Source organism: Dryobates pubescens, chromosome 28 (genome assembly GCF_014839835.1).
Source record: "Dryobates pubescens isolate bDryPub1 chromosome 28, bDryPub1.pri, whole genome shotgun sequence".
Lineage (NCBI taxonomy): Eukaryota > Metazoa > Chordata > Aves > Piciformes > Picidae > Dryobates > Dryobates pubescens.
In genome coordinates, this window is record NC_071639.1 from 7,988,623 (window position 1) to 8,004,651 (window position 16,029).

The 16,029-nt window shown below is 43.3% G+C and overlaps 1 protein-coding gene across 1 annotated transcript in view; it reads left to right on the top strand.

Moving 5' to 3' along the window:
* The window catches only part of ROS1 (ROS proto-oncogene 1, receptor tyrosine kinase), a 73,733-nt gene that overhangs the window by 48,255 nt on the left and 9,449 nt on the right, over positions 1-16,029 (top strand). The window contains exons 32-42 of the mRNA XM_009906067.2: positions 206-380; positions 580-697; positions 3,115-3,302; positions 3,906-3,998; positions 4,718-4,853; positions 5,273-5,435; positions 5,856-5,920; positions 9,013-9,142; positions 10,445-10,542; positions 11,153-11,356; positions 12,498-12,632. Coding sequence (XP_009904369.2) covers positions 206-380; positions 580-697; positions 3,115-3,302; positions 3,906-3,998; positions 4,718-4,853; positions 5,273-5,435; positions 5,856-5,920; positions 9,013-9,142; positions 10,445-10,542; positions 11,153-11,356; positions 12,498-12,632 — 1,505 coding nt within the window. The remainder of the gene's footprint in view (positions 1-205; positions 381-579; positions 698-3,114; positions 3,303-3,905; positions 3,999-4,717; positions 4,854-5,272; positions 5,436-5,855; positions 5,921-9,012; positions 9,143-10,444; positions 10,543-11,152; positions 11,357-12,497; positions 12,633-16,029) is intronic.

The window sequence follows — 16,029 nt, forward strand, 5'->3', positions numbered from 1 at the left end:
GAAAACAAAGCAAAAAAAACCCCAACCCTAGGTTTTGTGTCCTTGGTCTCTAGGAGGACAAAGTCCCAAGGTTGAAATGGCATGCATGTGACCTGTCCTCTGTGACATTCAAAGGTAGCAAAGTAGTTAATCCACGAATAGAACTGTGTGGTACTTTCAACAGAGCAGCAAGAAAGTTGAGCGCAATGCTGTTTTATTTTCCCAGTGGCAAACAAAAGGTGGCTGGTTTTCTCCTGCAAGCACTACCTGCACTTCAGACCTGGTTTACACGTGCAATCTCACAGGAACTCTTCCTTCAACCAGCTACCTTGTAAGAGTAAGAGTAGTTTACATTACAGGAGTGAAAAGCACTTCCTCTTCAACAGGCTTTAAAACTACAGGTAAGCACTTGGTTAATGTAAGCTAGCAAGGTTTTAAGAGTCTTTTCAGGAGGTGACTATTCAAGCACAGGATTTTGTGACGTTTAGTAGGCAGTTTAGAGTGGAGTGGTTTTGGTTTTGGTTTTTCTCTATGTCCATTAGCCCTTTGTTTTACTATGAATACATTTAAAGGGTCCTGTTTCTTTCCATTTGGCCTAAGCTGGTGTTCCCAGCAAGCCAGGAGTTCCAAAAAAGGCAGAAGACAGTAAAAACTCTATACGGTGGGCAAAGGCCGATGACAATGGAAGCAACCTGACCTACTACATCTTAGAAAGCAGGTAAGCTCTGCATGCAGGCATTTTTTCAACAGGGAGCAGCTCAGAACAAATCCAGCTGTGCAGGGGCTTTCAGTCTGGTTCTGATGGGAAGAGCGAAATATCTCTGATGGGAATGGCCCTTCTCCTGGGATCTCCATTTTGGGTGAACTAAATGGCCACAGTTTCTATAGAATAGAATAGAATAGAACAGAATAGAGTAGAGTAGAATAGGATAGGATAGGATAGGATAGGATAGGATAGGATAGGATAGGATAGGATAGGATAGGATAGGATAGAATAGAATAGAATAGAATAGAATAGACCAGACCAGGTTGGAAAAGACCTTTGAGATCATCAAGTCCAATCTATCATTGGATCAGGGATGGTGACTCCACCACCTCCCTGGGCAGCACATTGCAATGGCCAATCACTCTTTCCATGAAGAACTTCTTCCTAACATCCAGCCTAAACCTCCCCTGGCACAGCTTGAGACTGTGTCCTCTTGTTCTGGTACTGGTTGCCTGGGAGAAGAGACCAACCACCTCCTGGCCACAGCCTCCCTTCAGGTAGTTGTAGAGAGCAATAAGGTTTCCCCTGAGCCTCCTCTTCTCCAGGCTAAGCAACCCCAGCTCCCTCAGCCTCTCCTCACAGGGATGTGCTCCAAACCCCTCCCCAGCTTTGTTGCCCTTCTCTGGACATGCTCCAGCAAGTCAGTTCGTGGAAAACTTAGAAGAAAACATACACTAACAACACATCCAGACCAACCCTGAACTACAGGGATATATTTGGATGTATGTTGGTGAATTAGAAGATTTGGATACATTTTCAAACCACAGAGTTCAAGCATGTAGTATCTATTTTTGGATAAGTCTATGTAGAGGTATCTTAGTGTTCAGATGACTCACTACAAGATGTTATAATGTTGCCAGAAAAATAAATAAGTCATAAGGTATCTTCACCAAGATGAGACAACAAGATCATTTTCCAAGCACTCTGTCGTCAAATGCAGTTTGCCTGGACTCTCCCTGTCACAATCCTTAGGCATCCATGGAGAGCCAATTTACATTTATTCCTCCACTGGCATTGGAAGGGCTGGATGGACAGGATATGACCATGAGTCTGGAGGCATCTGTTTAAGGCTTAATTAACACATGGTTTTAAAATGAGAAAAGTTTATCTTCTGAGATAGTCCTATCACATTCTTTGAAATTGAGACTCTTGAACGTGCCCAGAGAAGGGCAACGAGGCTGGGGAGAGGCCTTGAGTACAGCCCTGTGAGGAGAGGCTGAGGGAGCTGGGATTGTTTAGACTGGAGAAGAGGAGGCTCAGGGGAGACCTTATTGCTCTCTACAACTACCTGAAGGGAGGCTGTAGCCAGGAGGGGCAATCAGCACCAGAACAAGAGGACACAGTCTCAAGCTGTGCCAGGGGAAGTTTAGGCTGGAGGTGAGGAGAAAGTTCTTCACAGAGAGAGTTGTTAGCTATTGGAATGTGCTGCCCAGGGAGGTGGTGGAGTCACCATCCCTGGAGGTGTTCAAGAGGGGATTGGATGTGGCACTTGGTGCCATGGTCTAGTAGTCATGAGGTGTTGGGTGACAGGTTGGACTTGATGATCTTTGAGGTCTTTTCCAACCCCACTGATTCTATGATTCTATGACTGTAAATCAGGATTGATGGAGAGAAGCCATTTTCAAACATCAGCTGTTATTTCTTTTTTTCCCCTCAGATAACTCATTAAAATGTGCTGGGAAAATGATTGACCTGCTCCTGTGGGTTACTTCATGTGAAATAATACAGCCTTGTATGACATTAAATGATATTTTGAGTTGGAATACATGATCTCCTTTTGGTTGGTGAATAATCAGCTCTGAATTTATTATGAGCAATCAATCAGTGGGCAAAGGAAGAAATAATACCCAGCAGTCAGCAGATGCTATGGGAAACTGGCTAGCTAAAGAATTGTGCCTTCACTGCCAATAACTTGCTTCCTGTTTAGCTTGTGAAACCTGATGCATAAGAGCCACTGAATTACCCTAGGTCAAGGGACCAAAAAATCTCTAACAAGACACAAAAATAAATGTTTGCTGTTGATTTCCCCCCCCACCCCTGAAAGCCAAATGAGAAGGTTTTGAAATCTTGGCTGTGAGGTGCACACTGAAACAGCTGAAAGAGTGCTGGAGGTTTTTGTGCCTAAAATCTTCTAGCATTTCATTTCCAATGCCAAGATAAAGATGTGTGATTCCTGGCGTTGCTGAAATGGCATGGTACAATTTCTGCTCTGTAGCCACTACCAGACTGAGCTTTCATGCAGGCAGGGAGATGTTGTGAAGGCCAGGAAATGGAAGCAAAGTTCAGCTTGCTGGGTGGGGCTGGGAAGCAGTAAAACGCTCTCAGGACATTAATGACATACCTGTGCTTATTTGCTGTGCCCGTTGCAGGAAGCAGCTTGGCAACACCAGCAAAGTGGAGTCCTTGTGGGAGGTGGTTTACAATGGCTCCTGTGCCAGTATTTGTATCTGGAAGGCTGAGAACTTAGAAGGAACTTTCCAGTTCAGAGCGGCGGCTGCAAATATGTTGGGACTTGGGGAATACAGTGATACAAGTGAGGATATAATCTTGGGTGGAGGTATGTCCTGCACCTTGGTGCTCATCTCAAGTTTGATTTAGAATTATCATGCCAGCTTATGGAGAGAGACCTGGTGTTTTATGATGATGGTGCTGCACAGGCAATGTGTGCAAGAGGGAATAAATGGTGATACCTATAGGGTTACCACAGCTGCTAGTGTTCATCCAGTCTCTTTTGTGTGGAACAGTGGGCCTGAAATTTGCTTCTGCTCCATCCATACCTGGTTGCCTCTGTGTCCCTGCATTTTGCACCATGGTAGGATGCTTGAAATAAAAGTGAGCTCCCATACTGGGTAAGAATGGGAAGATTCCTTCTTGCCTTCAGCCTTTTGAAAAATCTCACCTTGAGTGGTCAAACAGTTCAGCATCTCCTCTTTTCACGCATGTAGTAGGTCATTGCCACAGGAATGGTCAAGAGCTGGGACAGGAGGATTGGTATGATCAAATGTAGACATCTACATACAGCCTAGAAGAGAGCTTTATGCAGAGGAAGGCATTGGCACAGCAGGCAGCTCAAGGGTTGTCTCAGATTTGCTCAGCTCCATAGGGTTAACATAATTTTTGTGTACAGTCATTAACCAGTGTTCCCATTTCTATTTAACAGATACTATGATCTCCCCAGAGAGCATCATTACCATCGTTTTTGTGATTGGAGTGGTGGTGCTGGGCTTAACTCTGGTCACGCTGTTTGCTTTCGGTATGTGGGTGAAGTTTTTTGCATGTCCTTGGTTTGCCAGGCCTCAGTCACAGGCAGTTCAGATAGCCTGGGGATGATCAGCCTCCAGGTTTAGAGAAATGCTAAATAACCCCCAGAGTGGGAGCCAGCAGCAATTTGTATATGCTCATCCTTAGAGGCTCTAGAGATGACTTGTTGTATTTCCAGTATCAAGGACAGAATATGAATTCATCCGTCCTTGGGCATTTCCTTGCTGTTGATTCCTTGCAAGCAGAGCACAGGAGTGCTGAAGGAACTCTGATGTTCCTGTGTATCCTTATAAAAATATTTACCTTATCATTCTCATGTTGGATACTGCATTTATTCAACAGAGAGTCCAATTTTTTTTCCTTTCAAGCTTTGACCCTGAGGGATGTAGAGATTACCCTGAGATTTAGATGTCCACACCTGATGGTCCTGCCCTCTCATTCCTCATCAGTTCCCTGGGATACAGCAGCAGCCCTTTGGGCTTGGATCTTACCACATACAGAAGTGGATGATGGGCTGATTTCACAGCTCAGGAAGCAATTGTCTGTGTTTCATGGAAATAATATAAGTGGTGGCTAGATGGAAATGTCTTGCTTAAGTGAGCTGCTAGGGGGTCATGAACAGAGCAGCAAAAGCCCTGTGGCCTTTCAGCCTGCTTGTACATTAGGATGCTCTCAGAGTTAAATATCTGACAGTATGCATTTCTGTTCCAGTATGGCACCAGAGATGGAAATCCAGAAAACAAGCCTTGCCTGGACATATAGTGTTTATGCAAGAAGATAAAGAACTAGCTCATCTGAGAGGGATAGCTGAAACAGTAGGACTAGCCAATGCTTGTTACGCTGTAAGGTACGTCCTTGAGCAGATGTATTTTCAGGACAAAATCATCTGAGAGGGCTTCCTGGGCTGGTTTTCATCAGTGCATTCATCCCTGACACCTCAAGGTGGGAGTTCTGGGCTGCACCTTCACTGCAGGGCAGGAGTGCTAGAAAGCATACCCTTCCATGATGGCTTTCTGGCATGGATCCTGGCATGGATCCTGGCATGGATCGCTCCTAGCCCACCCTGGCAAGAAACTTGCACACTGGCAAGAAACACAAGTGCATGGGGAAGGAAGAAAACCTGGTGTTTTCCAATAGCTTTGCCTGAGCTCCCCTTAAGTGTACCCAATGAGACCAAAAATAACAGATTTATTTGAGAAAGAATGTTAATAACATTTCAAGCATTCTTAGGTTCGTGAACAGGTGACTGGTATTGCTGTTTTGCAGCACTCTTCCTTCTCAGGCAGAGATTGAATCATTGCCAGCTTTCCCTCGGGACAAACTGAACTTACACAAATTGTTAGGAAGTGGAGCATTTGGAGAGGTGTACGAAGGGACTGCAGTAGATATCCTGGCAGATGGAAGTGGAGAATCCAGAGTAGCAGTCAAGGTAACTGCAGCTGTGTGTTTCTCTGGCAAGAGTATGATATGAGCAGAGAGATCTGGCTCAGAGTTTATACCATAGTGTTGACAGATTTGGGTATTTCCTTGCAGTATTTCCTGCAAGTCACTCAAAGCTGAGACTGTCTCCTTGTAAAGATTGCTGGAAAATAATCATAGAATCAACCAGGTTGGAAAAGACTTCAGAGATCATCAAGTCCAACCTATTACCTAATACCTCATGACAACTAAACCATGGCTTCAGGTGTCACATCCAATCCTTTTTGAACACCTCCAGGGATGGTGACTCCACCACCTCCCTGGGCAGCCCAGTGTATTTAAGGCCATGTCTGTGGTTGCTTTACTTAAACACTCTGATAATGGTGGTGGTGACCTAAGTGTTATTGCACATTTGCTTTCTGTTGTGTAGACCTTGAAGAAAGGTGCAACAGACCACGAGAAGAGCGAATTCTTGAAGGAGGCACACCTAATGAGGTAGGGACAGCAGTGCCAGGGGGCACCCTTCAAAGCTAGTGTCATGTGAGGTGAGAGGAATCAAAGCAACCCTTTCCTTTAAACAAATAACTGTGGCATTTTGGGGGCATTCTCCTGCTTCTGCAGGAAAGAAAACCTCTCTCTCTCTCTCTTTCTGTATCTATCTATAGTTATTTTATACATATATGTTTTATATATATATATATATATCACTGCTTCTGGATGTTATGAAAATCAGCCTTTAAAACTCATGAGCAGACTGCAAATTCAGTATGCTCATTATCATGGATTTGCTGGAGTTTGGACTGATATATTTCAGTCTCTTTGTTCACCTACACCTGAGTTAGTTGTTCAAGGTAATTGGGTAACATTCCACTAATCTCTTTTTGCCAGCCCACCCCTCCCCCAACCCATATCATAACAAGGTGGTACCTTGAAGGCTCAATTGAGTGTGCAAATTGGGTTTTGAACGTCTGCATATTTACCACTAGAGGCTGCCACAAACCTTCTCCATCGAGGCAGGCTTCAGTGTAACGGATCTGTCACCAGGGCAAGAATTTCACGTGGAAAGGTCTGTGTGCACGCTAGCAATGTGGTATTCCAGAGTCTCCACAGAAAAAACCAAAACCATAGCAGTTCAGCTGAAGTTTTCAGCTGGTAACATAAGGCTGAGAGTGTGATTTGGTTTTCAGATGCATTTCTGCACCTCTCTGGGCTTTATTCCATGTGTAGAGAATTAGAAGCATCAGTTGAAAACGGAAGGCTTTTATATCCTGTACAGAAAACACAGTGTTGTTTCATTTGAAATTAGCTTTCATGGAATTTTTCTGGTGTGTTTATGTGTTTTAAAAAACATTCTGAAGTTTTTGCCTCATTTTGTCCACATACTGTACACTGAATAAGGACAGAGGCTTGTGAAAGTCAAAAGGGAGCTGTTTCACTAAAGCACAAATTAATGGCAAAGAGTAAGTGTTGTGCTATCTTTACCTAGCAGGCACAAACTCAGTTAAGAGCTCTTTTCTGTGTAGTGTGGGAATTATGTGTACCCACAGCTGAAGTTTTGGGAGCTTCCCCAATGCTGCTTCCTTGCTAATAATCCCAAACTAGAAATTCTGGGGAAAATCTGTAATTGGAAAATATTACTTTGAAATGTAAACACTGATGGGATCCTGTGTGCACACAAACACAACGAGAAAACAAAACAATCATAGAATCAACAAGGTTGGAAAAGACCTCAAAGATCATCAAGTCCAACCTGTCACCCAGCACCTCGTGACTACTAAACCATGGCACCAAGTGCCACGTCCAATCCCCTCTTGTACACCTCCAGGGTTGGTGACTCCACCACCTCCCTGGGCAGCACATTCCAATGGCTGACAACTCTCTCAGTGAAGAACTTTCTCCTCACCTCCAGCCTAAACTTCCCCTGGCACAGCTTGAGACTGTGTCCTCTTGTTCTGGCGCTGGTTGCCTGGGAGAAGAGACTAACCCCCTTCGGGCTACAACCTCCCTTCAGGTAGTTGTAGAGGGCAATAAGGTCTCCCCTGAGCCTCCTCTTCTCCAGGCTAAACAATCCCAGCTCCTTTAGCCTCTCCTTGTTGGGCTTGTGGTCAAGGCCTCTGCCCAGCCTCGTTGCCCTGAGAAACAAAGAAAAAAGCAAAACTTAAATATTGCAAATTCCTAGTAGACATTAATGGATAATCAAAACATTATACAGATTTAATATGCTTTAGTGTTTTTCCTTTTCATTTACTGTGGAAAAATCATGCCCTTATGCAGGACTTTATGATTTTTCTTGAAGTCTGTCTGTGAGGTCTCATAAATGAAACTAAGGACAGGAATGAAAAATAAGAGGATTTTAGTGTTTAGGAACCTTGATGTTAGATATTTAAGTGCAATTTTTGCCTGCTTTTTTGGATGTTCATGACGATTTTGGGTTACAGCATTGTGCACACCCTCCCAGTTAAGCAAGGACTATCTGTTTCTCGATCTTGCTGTGCAGCAATGGTGAAATGAAGTTGCCTACACTTCAAAAAGTCATTTGATACTGGTTATTAGTGAGTCATTTGTGTACAAATACATGTGACAAATTCTCCTGTGTATCCCTTCCCTTGGGAATTAAGGAATGATAGCTCAGTGGAGAATGGGCTGGGTGAGGTGTAAGGAAAGTGCCAGGTGCTCCTTCCCCTCTTTTTGTTCTTGAGAGTGCCACAGTTTATCTGATTGAGAGGTATGCCTTGCAGGCTGGGGCAAGGGAACTGTCAAATTCAAAATCACATTTTTAACTGAAGACTTTGCCCACACCTAAGGTTGTGTTAATTGAAAGAATTTAGAAGGAAAATGTCCCTCTGCTTTATTTGTTTGTTTACACTGGCACATTTGACAGCATTTTGGTCACCCTCAGTTCCTCCAGTAGAGTCAAGTTTCTCTGAGTGGAGGTTCAAGTCCTTCCACACAGCAGGGAAAAGGAAAAAAACGTTTTCTAACACAAGAAATGTGACTGTAAAAAACAGAGGCACTGACAGAGATGGTGAATATTTGTCATCCCTTGAAAAAATGCTAGCTCTGAGTGCTGACTGCCTGGTGGCAATCCCTATCTGTGTGGACCCACAGAAAATTACTGGCAGGTCTGCAAGTATTCCTCCTGCACATTCTGTTTCTCTTGAAACTGTACTGTGAGGAACAGTTGTCTGAATTGTGAAATAAAAAGCAGGTTGCACCTTTGTGCATGTCTCTGCAGAATTCTGCTGTGACTACAGTGGTGAAAGTGCTCTATTAAAACAGATACCTTTAATGTACAGGTGGCAATTACTCTTATTCCTAGATGAGATTCTTTCTTTGCTTGATGGAAATATGAAGAAGTGTGCTTTTCATACCCATGCATTAGAGGGCCTGCCAAAGTACAGCGTGAGCCTGTGTTTTGAAAGGGTATCCCTGAACCCTCCCCATGACTGAGCAAATCCAGCCACTCTGAGGTACTAAATCATGTTTTCAGTAGAGGCAGGATTGTAAAGGCCACACTGCTCATTCGTTGCTTGCAGCCATAGCTGCATTTCTCCTGTGTAACCCTACAGTAATTTCCTTCTCTTTAGTAAATTTGATCACCCACACATTCTGAAGCTGCTTGGTGTGTGCCTGCTGAATGAACCTCAGTACATAATATTGGAGCTGATGGAAGGAGGGGATCTACTTAGCTATTTACGAGGAGCCAGAAAGCAAAAGGTAGGCTAAAGACCACAACGCTTACATTTTTAACCTGTAACTGCCCACAGATTCTCAGGTTTTTCCCTTTCTCAAAAGCCATGCTGATATCCAGCTGTTTCTCTACCTGTAAGCTCTGACCTGGCTTTTCCCTAATGCCCTGGGACCTCAGTGTTGAGTGCTGACTTTGCATTTGGAGTTGCTGTGAAGAAGGTGGAATGCCATCAGACCACTGATCAAGATCGTGTTTTCAGTCATGTCTACTGAGTTTTTCTCTATGAATAGTCCTTTGAAAAGTCATCATAAATAATGGTAGTCATGTGTCTGGTCTCAGGCCTCACGCATTTGTTGTTTGGTTTGTTTCAATTTGAACAGCAGCAGTATCCTTAACATGCTAGGCATAATCCAGGCATATAAGAAGATAATGTCCCTGTATCCTTATATTCTTTAGAAGGAAAGATAAGAAAGGAATAAAGAAGTGGTGCCTCTAATTACATTCCCCACCCCCCCCATAGTTAGCATGCAGATTAAGAATATGGATGGCAGAATTGTAGGACAAAAAGACTCAGCACTGAAGTTTTATACCATTTCAGCAATTGTTTAGTTCATTTACATGGCCAGCTCAAATCCAGTCAGCATTGAAGTCTACTGAAATGTGCAGGTATTCTACTAGAATAAAGTAATATACTACTAGAATAAAGTAATATACTACTAGAATAATGTAATATACTACTAGAATAAAGTAATATACTACTAGAATAATGAATTATGCTACTAGAATAATGTATTATACTCTATTCTACTAGAATAATGTATTATACTCTATTCTACTAGAATTATGTATTATACAAGCAAACGTGATCTGATAGTGGGAGGAAATTTTCAGTCCCATTTCTTCTGCTGTAGTGAAGAAACAATTCTGAAGGTCCCAGGATAGAATCATAGAATCCTAGAATCACAGAATCAATAAGGTTGGAAGAGACCTCAAAGATCATCAAGACCAACCTGTCACCCAAGACCTCATGACAACTAAACCATGGCACCGAGTGCCACGTCCAATCCCCTCCTGAACACCTATTCTTAGCCCCCAGTCAAAGAGCAGCAGGGCTTGGTCTGCCTGGCAATGCAGTGTTCTGACAGTTTCCCTGCTGGTAATTAGCATTTGCTTTATTGCCATTCAGAGATCTTGCACCTGTGCTTTGCATCTTTTGGAGAAGCCCTGCACATTTCAAATGAACAAAGAATACAATCTTTGCACAGGGAGCTTGACACTCTGAGTTTGTAAAGCTGGAAGACACTAACTTCTGTCTTTGCTTCTTGTAGCTCCAGCATCCCTTGCTGACAGTGACTGACCTCTTGGATATCTGTTTGGATATTTGCAAAGGCTGTGTCTATTTAGAGAAAATGCATTTTATTCACAGGTACAGAACTTCCTCAGTCTTCCAGGGTTTACCCACAATATCTTACCTGGGAAAAATGCCTAGAAAGACACCATAATGTAACAGGGAAGACATGAGCAATGGAGTAAAATTCAGTCTTAGGTTTATGACAAAAATCACCTGTAATTCTCTCACAAAATGGAGAGCTACTCTAAGATCTAAATTCAGGACTCATTGTTCATTAGGCAAGAATAATATCCCATCTCAGCAAAGAGAAGGGTGAGCAAGGAGATCCTTTACCCTCTTCCTCTAACTAGAAGGTAGTGTAGAGTTCACAGAGCCAAACTTCTCTCAGAGATGCACAGGGAAAAGATGAGAAGCCACAGGCATAAGTTACAGCAAGGGAGAGGAGATAATATTGTTCACAGCATGCAGGCTCACTCACTGGAACCAGCTGTCCAGAGGAGCTGTGTCACCTCCAGGCTTGAAGATATGCAAAACTTAACCGAATGAGGCCCTAAGCCACCTGATCCGACTTTGAGATTGGCTCTGCTCTGAAGCGAGGGTTGAATTCAGATGACTTCCAGAGGTCCCTTCTGACTCAAGTTCCTCTGCTGTGCTAATTCGATCTCATTTCTGCCTTACCAACCAGGGACCTGGCTGCTCGCAACTGCCTTGTGTCTGAGAAGCACTATGGGAGCTCCTCCCGGGTGGTAAAGATTGGGGATTTTGGCCTGGCCAGAGACATCTACAAAAATGATTATTACAGGAAAAGAGGAGAAGGCCTCCTCCCTGTCAGATGGATGGCTCCTGAAAGCCTCATCGATGGTGTCTTTACAAGCAGCTCTGACGTCTGGTGAGTTACAGTAGTCACACAGCTGTGGGAATAATCAGGCTAAATTCCATAGCTGGAAGGTATTTGTGTCCAGGAGGAATGATAAGGTTGAACATTGCCATCTCTAATAAATTGTAGACTATGACAGATTTCCTCCTAGGTGATATTTTAATGAGCTAATGAAAAGTTTGGCATCACAACAGTAGCCTGCATGGATATTTCTTAATGTTTTGAGCTCTAGCTTTGGATTCTGGCTGGGAAGAATTATTGTCACTCAAACAATTTTGTACTAGGCCCATAATGTGGATTTTGCTTGCCTGGGCAGTGGGTTGACTGCCTGCATGCTGTTCCATTTTGTTTTCCTTGAGATTATTTGGCATTTCCTTTGGACAACCAAATATTTCCCCTCACCATTTTAACCTCTTCTGATGGCTGCTTTGTTTTGAAGCTCAAATTTCTCATCATCCTCAGGGAAATATCATAGTACTTTGCTGTGGAGGTTTACTTAAAGTGTATATTTGAATGGGTTTCAGCTTATGATGATGAAGAGGAGGAGACCTACTGTCAAGAGGCATGTGAAAAAACCCAAACCATACTAGATCCATTAAACCTGAGATTCATACAAGCTTACACCTCGACAGCCATAGGAACTCATGGCAGGCAATAGCCCTCCAGTCTTGTCCAAGTCCTCAGCTCCTGCAGCCCATGCATTTGACTGCCACTCTTATATTTATCTCAGCGAGCAGTTTAGTGCTCTCTGCCAAACCAAATGAGGTGCTGATTGCTTTGTGAGTGGTGCTTAGGAGAACTTGTCTCTCTCCATTTCTAAGACACCTCTAGAGATTTCTAAGTACTTGTTTAAGCGAGGACATGCTCAACCAAAGAGCGTTGCCCAGGGAAGCTCTGGGCACTCAGAGGCTTCTAAGCTGCATCTCAGAGAGTCTGGGGAAGTGTGTCAGGTGTAGACATTGATTTCAGCTATTCCAGAGGCTGCTTTAAGGACATAAGAATTGTTTGACAAAAGAAAAACCAAAACAACTTCTTACTCTTGATGCTTCTAAGTCTTGTTCTTAGTTTAGAGAAATTGTAACTGTTGTTAGGGAGATTTTTCATGATGGCTATGGACATTAATTTTTTAAATTGTTTTTTCTTGTTTTTATAGGTCTTTTGGGGTCTTACTATGGGAAACATTAACTCTGGGTCAACAACCATATCCAGGTTTCTCCAATACAGAAGTTGTACACCATGTACGATCAGGAGGAAGGCTGGAATCTCCAAACAATTGTCCTGATGACCTGTAGGTTAATTCTGTTCAAGTGTTGTTGATAATATATATATAGGAAGCAAGAGGCTTATTGCCAGGTGGCCATCTTTTTGAATGGCACTTAGGCCCATGCAGAGTCCAACATTCTCTAGTTTTACTTCTGGAAAAAACAGGTAGCACTTGTAGCTGTCAGCCCACTACTAATTCACCCAGTTGGGCAGCCTGGAAGAACTTGAGAGATGAATTGGAATGGTGGATATTGGTCTTTTAAACAAGGTTTCAGAGGCATCATAAAGCCAGCCCTGGGCATGAATCTGATAGTATAGAATCATAGAATCAATAAGGTTGGAAAAGACCCCAGAGATCATCAAATCCAACCTGTCACCCAGCACCTCATGACTAACTAAACCATGGCTTTGAGTGCCATATCCAATCCCTTTTTGAACACCTTCAGGGAGGGTGACTCCACCACCTCCCTGGGCAGCACATTCCAATGGCCAATAATTCTTTCTGTGAAGAACTTTCTCCTCAGCTCAAGACTAAACTTCCCCTGGCACAGCTTGAAACTGTGTCCTCTTGTTCTGGCACTGGTTGCCTGGGAGAAGAAAGAACAGACTGAGAGCATCTAACGGTAGAAAGAATTTCCTGGTCCCTGTACACCATGGGGCTGGGGTCACTCAGTATTGTCTAATTCTGTGTCTCAATTCCTGTACCTACTCACTCCGCACAAGCAGTCAGAGCAATGCACTTGACAACTGATTGTATAAATGGAAAGAGAGGCTACTCAAAGTGCACAACTCTTACTCCTGGGGCACAGGAATTGGCTTGAGACTAATTCTGTGATTGGCAAGCCCAGATCTCTGTGACCTCTGTGATCTCACATCATTTACCTTGCTCTGAGTTCCAGAGAGGCTGATTATTTATCATTGTGTAGGTATAGGTAAAACACACCAAAGCTTTAGTGTTTGGAGGACCAGAAGACCTGAAGATATCAGGATAGCGTTTTACCAACAGAGTGAAACTGGAAGTCATAGAACAAATGAGAGGTCAAAGCAAGCTCAGTTTCAATATTTTCTGCTGGAAAAAAAAGATTCCTTCAAAAACCAATCTTGACAGCTGTCCTGTAAATAAAAAAGCATAGGAGGCAATGTACATCTATGTACTGGTTTGGTCTTCAAACTCACATAAAGGTTTCTAAGTTGCCTTTAACACAAGTGACCAGATCTGCAGAAGAATCAAGAAAACTTTGCTTGAAGTCGTTTTTAAGGTCCTAGATCTTAAGTTTAGCATGGCAGGTAGGGTTTAAACTCTGGTCTGCCTGTTGTGACTTGTAGGATGGGGCCTAATAGCAGTAACAGCTTTTGAAAGCCAAGGGCTGAATGAGCTCTTAGACTCTTGTGTCATCTTTTATCTCATTTGGTGAACACTCAGCACCTGCATAAATAGCTTTTTGCTACTTTGCTTGGTCATTAATGGAATGCTGGGATTCTTCACATTCCTGCTTCCCTCCTGGTGGTTTTGAACCTGCATCAGGACATCAGCAGTCAGTAATTGTCTCCTCAGCACTTTGGCTTACTCATTGTCATTTCACAAAACAAACCATCACTGATAGGAAGAGAGTTCAAAGGCCAAACTACTTCAGCTGAGAAGTGTTTAGGAATCTGTGGTAGGCTTACATTGCAAGAGTAAGTAGGGCTGACACAGAAACCTTGGGGTATAAAAGCACTAAGGAAGGGAGCCTTTTGGGGGGGGCTGTGGAAAATTCTCACCCTTCCTTCCACAAGTTGTTACTCCAGGGAGTAATCATTGGCTACCCTACAAAGAAGTGTAGATAGGTTAAGCTTGGTAATGAGTTGGGAAAGGGGCTTGGGGATCTACAAATAAGACACATGTATTAAAATACTAATTACATGTATAAATCACACCATTTCTGCAATCAGTTCCACATTTGGCACAGCCACCTGAGTGTGAGGCTGGTATGCAAGGGCATGCACAGTTTGGAGTGAGCTGAGCTTGAAATCCACATGTCACGTTCTTGTTTCATAAATGAAGAGAGAGCAGATTTAGATTGCTTGTAAGGAAGAAGTTCTTCACTGTGAGGTTGTTGAGACACTGAAACAGGTCACCCAGAGAGGTTGTGGATGTTCTGTCCCTGGAAGTGCTCAAGGCCAGGTTGGATGGGGCTTTGAGTAGCTGGGTCTAGTGGAAGAGGTCTCTGTCCGTGACAGGGAGGTTGGAACTAGATTGTCTTTGAAGGTCCTTTCCAGCCCAAACAATTCTGATTCTACAACTTACATTTCTTTCTTCCTCTCTTGGCCTATGGCTGTCTTTTTCTTCCTTTCTGTTAGAGGAGTGTTGTACTCAGGCAGCTCTTCACTGCTACACTTTGCACAATGCTCTGCTCATGAAAGCCCAAGCACGAACCTGAAAGAGCACAGCACTTGAACTCACTTTTTTTCCCTTGGATATCTACAACCAGCATGAACAGAAAGCAGATTCTTTGACTTCCATCACCCAAGACTACTGCCTTCAAAATGAAACATGACAGACACTTCGTTGGCAGCAGCAGAGCAAGGATTATTTCACTTCACTTTCAGTTGTCTTCAGTACTTTTTCATCTGTATTTGCAAGTGTCACAATAACCAGTACACTTGAAAGCAAGCAGATGAAGTGCTTCAGAGCATCAGGAAGCCAATACCAGTTAAAAAAAGTTTTTAAAGTGGATTTTCAAGATGTCATTGGATCATTTGGGGAAAAAAATCATCACAAAAAGCCAAACCCACAAAAAAAAAACCACAACCCCAAAGCCCCCAACAGAATAACTGTTCAGCTCCACAACCACATGACACAGACCGATGAAAAGTGACTCCAAAACAGTTTTCTACTCATATTTCTCCCTCAGTGAGAGGGATGAAAAACATCACTGAAAAAAATCAGAAGTCAAGAGACTTCTCCCACCTGTCACTAAGGGTTTTGTAAAATACCCAATTGTGGTGAAGGACAGCAGCCTCCTTTTCAAGAAGGATAAGCAAGGATCTGAACAAGCCAATTCATTTCACATAACTCAGTAACGCCTGGTATCACATAGCAGCAGGTCTGGGAGGCTGTTTGTCAGGGGAGGATTTGAACTTAGGGCTTAGAGGTGAATACTCTGCATTCCAGCAGCAGCTTCCTGAACTGGCCTTTCACTGCCTGCTCAAATGCTGCTCTCCGGTCCTGAGATTCTGAAGACCTCCCTCTACTCCTAATGCTTAACATGGCCAGGTGCTAGCTGTGTTTTGGTTTTCAGCCTGGCTCCCCCTGGCTTTTGTAGGATTTGGGTTTGTGTAGCCTGGACTCACCTCAAGTAAGCAATGAAAGTCAGCCCTAGACTCCAGACAAACACAAGGGGTTGTTTTCCACTGAATGGTATTGATGGTGTTGGGCCAGG